Here is a 2,539-nt window from a genome sequence, read left to right as displayed (position 1 = left end):
AAACATAACAGTCTAACGCTCCTCTCCTGGGCTTTGTGGTAGTTTCCTGTGCAGGTTTCTCTCCACTTTGGGTCTCTTTGTGATCCCAGTGTTCTTTTTGGGTGTGCAGAGGATGCAAATGTCATGATATTAGTGCACCCCATGAGACCTCTTTGGCCTAATTACAGTCTTTAGCAGTCCCCTTGGGCCACTAACATCATTTAGGAGGCTCAAAAGTCCAATAGAGAACACCATGGACACAACAATAGAGTGCAGGAAAGACGGTTAGTTTTGCTTATGTGCCTTCCCTGGCCTCTGCTTACTCATTCGTACATCAGTGTTTCATCGGTGGCAAGTAGGGTTGAGCCAATCTTGACTTTTCAGGATCGATTTTGAAATCCGATTCCCGATCATTTTTCATTCGAACCCGATCTCGATCCTAATTCCGATCCCAATGCAAGTCAATGGGATTTTTTTACTAATCGGAGATCGGATTTTGAAAACAATCCTATTCACTATACAGCATGGAATCTGACAATTGTTAGAATCCAGGCTGTGTAGTGAATCACTAAGTAGCAAGAGGATTTTTTTAAAATCCTCTGGCTACTTAGTCCCCCCTAGTGTCCACTTACCTGCAGAGATGGCTGGTCCGGTGCCTGGTGTTCTCGTTCTTCTTCGCCTCGCTGCCCCTGCCTCCCAGGTTAGGAGAGTGTCGACGGGTACTGGGAGGGGAGAATTCACGTCTCCCCACCCTGTACCCGCCCACACTCTCCTAAGTCACAAGCCCCGCCTTCTTCCTAGCTCTTTAACACTAACCTGGGAGGCAGGGGCAGCGAGGCAAAGAAGAACGAGAACACCGGGCACCGGACCAGCCATGACTGCAGGTAAGTAGCTACTAGAGATGTTAGCTAGTCTCCCATTAGAATGAATGGACGCAGCCGGCGCGCAGGGGGTTAAGGCTGTGTGCCGGCTGCTTCCATTCATTCCTATGGAACCGCAGCGGAGCCTTCACACTGAATATACACTCCATACTCAGTGTGAAGGCTATCATTGTTAGCTTTTCCCACAATGCTTGGCCAGTAGCAAAGCATTGTGAAAAATAATCACCGATCTCGATCCCACCTAAAAAGATCGTGTTCGGAATTCCAATCGCGATCGTGAAATTTTCTCGATTGCCGATCGGAATCCAATCTTTTCCGAACACGATCACTCAACCCTAGGGACAAGTCACAAAAAATTGGTGACGAGTCAAAATTTTTTGGCTAAACTCAAAAATCTGGGAAAATTTGGTACAAACCTTGCTCATTACGTAGCAGTTCATTCATCTTGACCTCTTAGATGGATATGTCCACAAGTTGCGTGTCATATGTGAGGACACACGTTTTATAAAGAGTCATTGTCCCGAACATGGCCAGTCAATGATGCTCTTCCACCATAAGCCTTCAGGTAAGTATTGTAGAATTTTATGTTCACATTCATTTTTAACCCATTTTCTTTCCTTTCAGATTTCTACAATATAACAGGACCTACAATGATCATAAATGGGACCAGTAATAACTCCTTAGTTCAGGACAACATTGAAGTCTACAATGATAATGGCACCTTGGTCAAAAACCTTCTTAATCGCCAATTCTACTTTAAAATATATCACCTAGTGATCTTCTCAATGGTTTGTTTACTGGGAACCATCGGAAATGGTCTGGTCCTCTGGTTCTGCCTCTTTAGGATGGAGAAGACAGTCAATGTGGTCTGGTTCCTCAACCTCGCGATAGCCGATTTTACTTTTGCAATGCTTTTACCTTTTCTTATCACAAGCATAGCACTTGACTATCACTGGCCATTCGGAAATTTCATATGTAGGTTCACCTGGTTCTTTTTGTTCCTCAATATGGCCATCAGTGTCCTCCAGCTCACAGTCATCAGTGCAGACCGCTGTATCTGTGTCGTATTCCCGGTATGGTGTCACAACCACCGAACAAGAAGATTGGCTTTGATCGTAGTCTTGGTTATTTGGGTTGTTTCTATCACTTTATCGTTACCATCTTACATCTTTAGGTCTACAGTGGTCGGTAGAGATAAGATCTCCTGCAACTTCCAAGCTGGTATCACTTGGGCGCCAATTCTGAGATTTGTTGTGTTCTTCCTTGTTCCATTCCTTGCGATCGTCTTGTGTTACACCGTCATTGTGTTGCGCATCAAGGAGAAAAGTTTCATTAAAACTTCGAAACCTTTTAAGATCATCGTAGTCATGGTCATGGCCTTCTTTCTTTGCTGGTTCCCATATAATTTCTGTGTCCTTTTAGGAATGTTCCAACTTAAAAATACTAAAGACTTCCTTGACATCGGAATCGAAGTCGGTACGGGGCTGATGCTTCTGAACAGCTGTATAAACCCCATTCTCTACGTCCTCATTGGCCAGGATTTCAAACAAAAATTCTGTGGTTCTTTCCAGGCTATTTTTGAGAAGGCCTTCACTGAAGACATCAGCAAAATATATTTCAAGAAACGTGAAGGCCACAGCTCCTTTGAACTGACGCTGACATCCAACGATACCATATGA

General features: G+C 44.2%; 1 protein-coding gene across 1 annotated transcript; it reads left to right on the top strand.

Annotated features, from left to right (window-relative positions):
* Positions 1-232: 232 nt before the first annotated feature.
* Positions 233-2,539, top strand: LOC142210200 (chemerin-like receptor 1). Its single transcript, XM_075279225.1, has 3 exons — positions 233-263; positions 1,318-1,425; positions 1,485-2,539. The coding sequence occupies exons 1-3, from the start codon at positions 233-235 to the stop codon at positions 2,537-2,539; spliced, it is 1,194 nt and encodes a 397-aa protein (XP_075135326.1).

This window comes from Leptodactylus fuscus, chromosome 6 (assembly GCF_031893055.1).
Source record: "Leptodactylus fuscus isolate aLepFus1 chromosome 6, aLepFus1.hap2, whole genome shotgun sequence".
Classification (NCBI taxonomy): domain Eukaryota; kingdom Metazoa; phylum Chordata; class Amphibia; order Anura; family Leptodactylidae; genus Leptodactylus; species Leptodactylus fuscus.
Note: the sequence above shows the minus strand (reverse complement) of the source record. Positions and strands in the feature narration are given on the sequence as shown.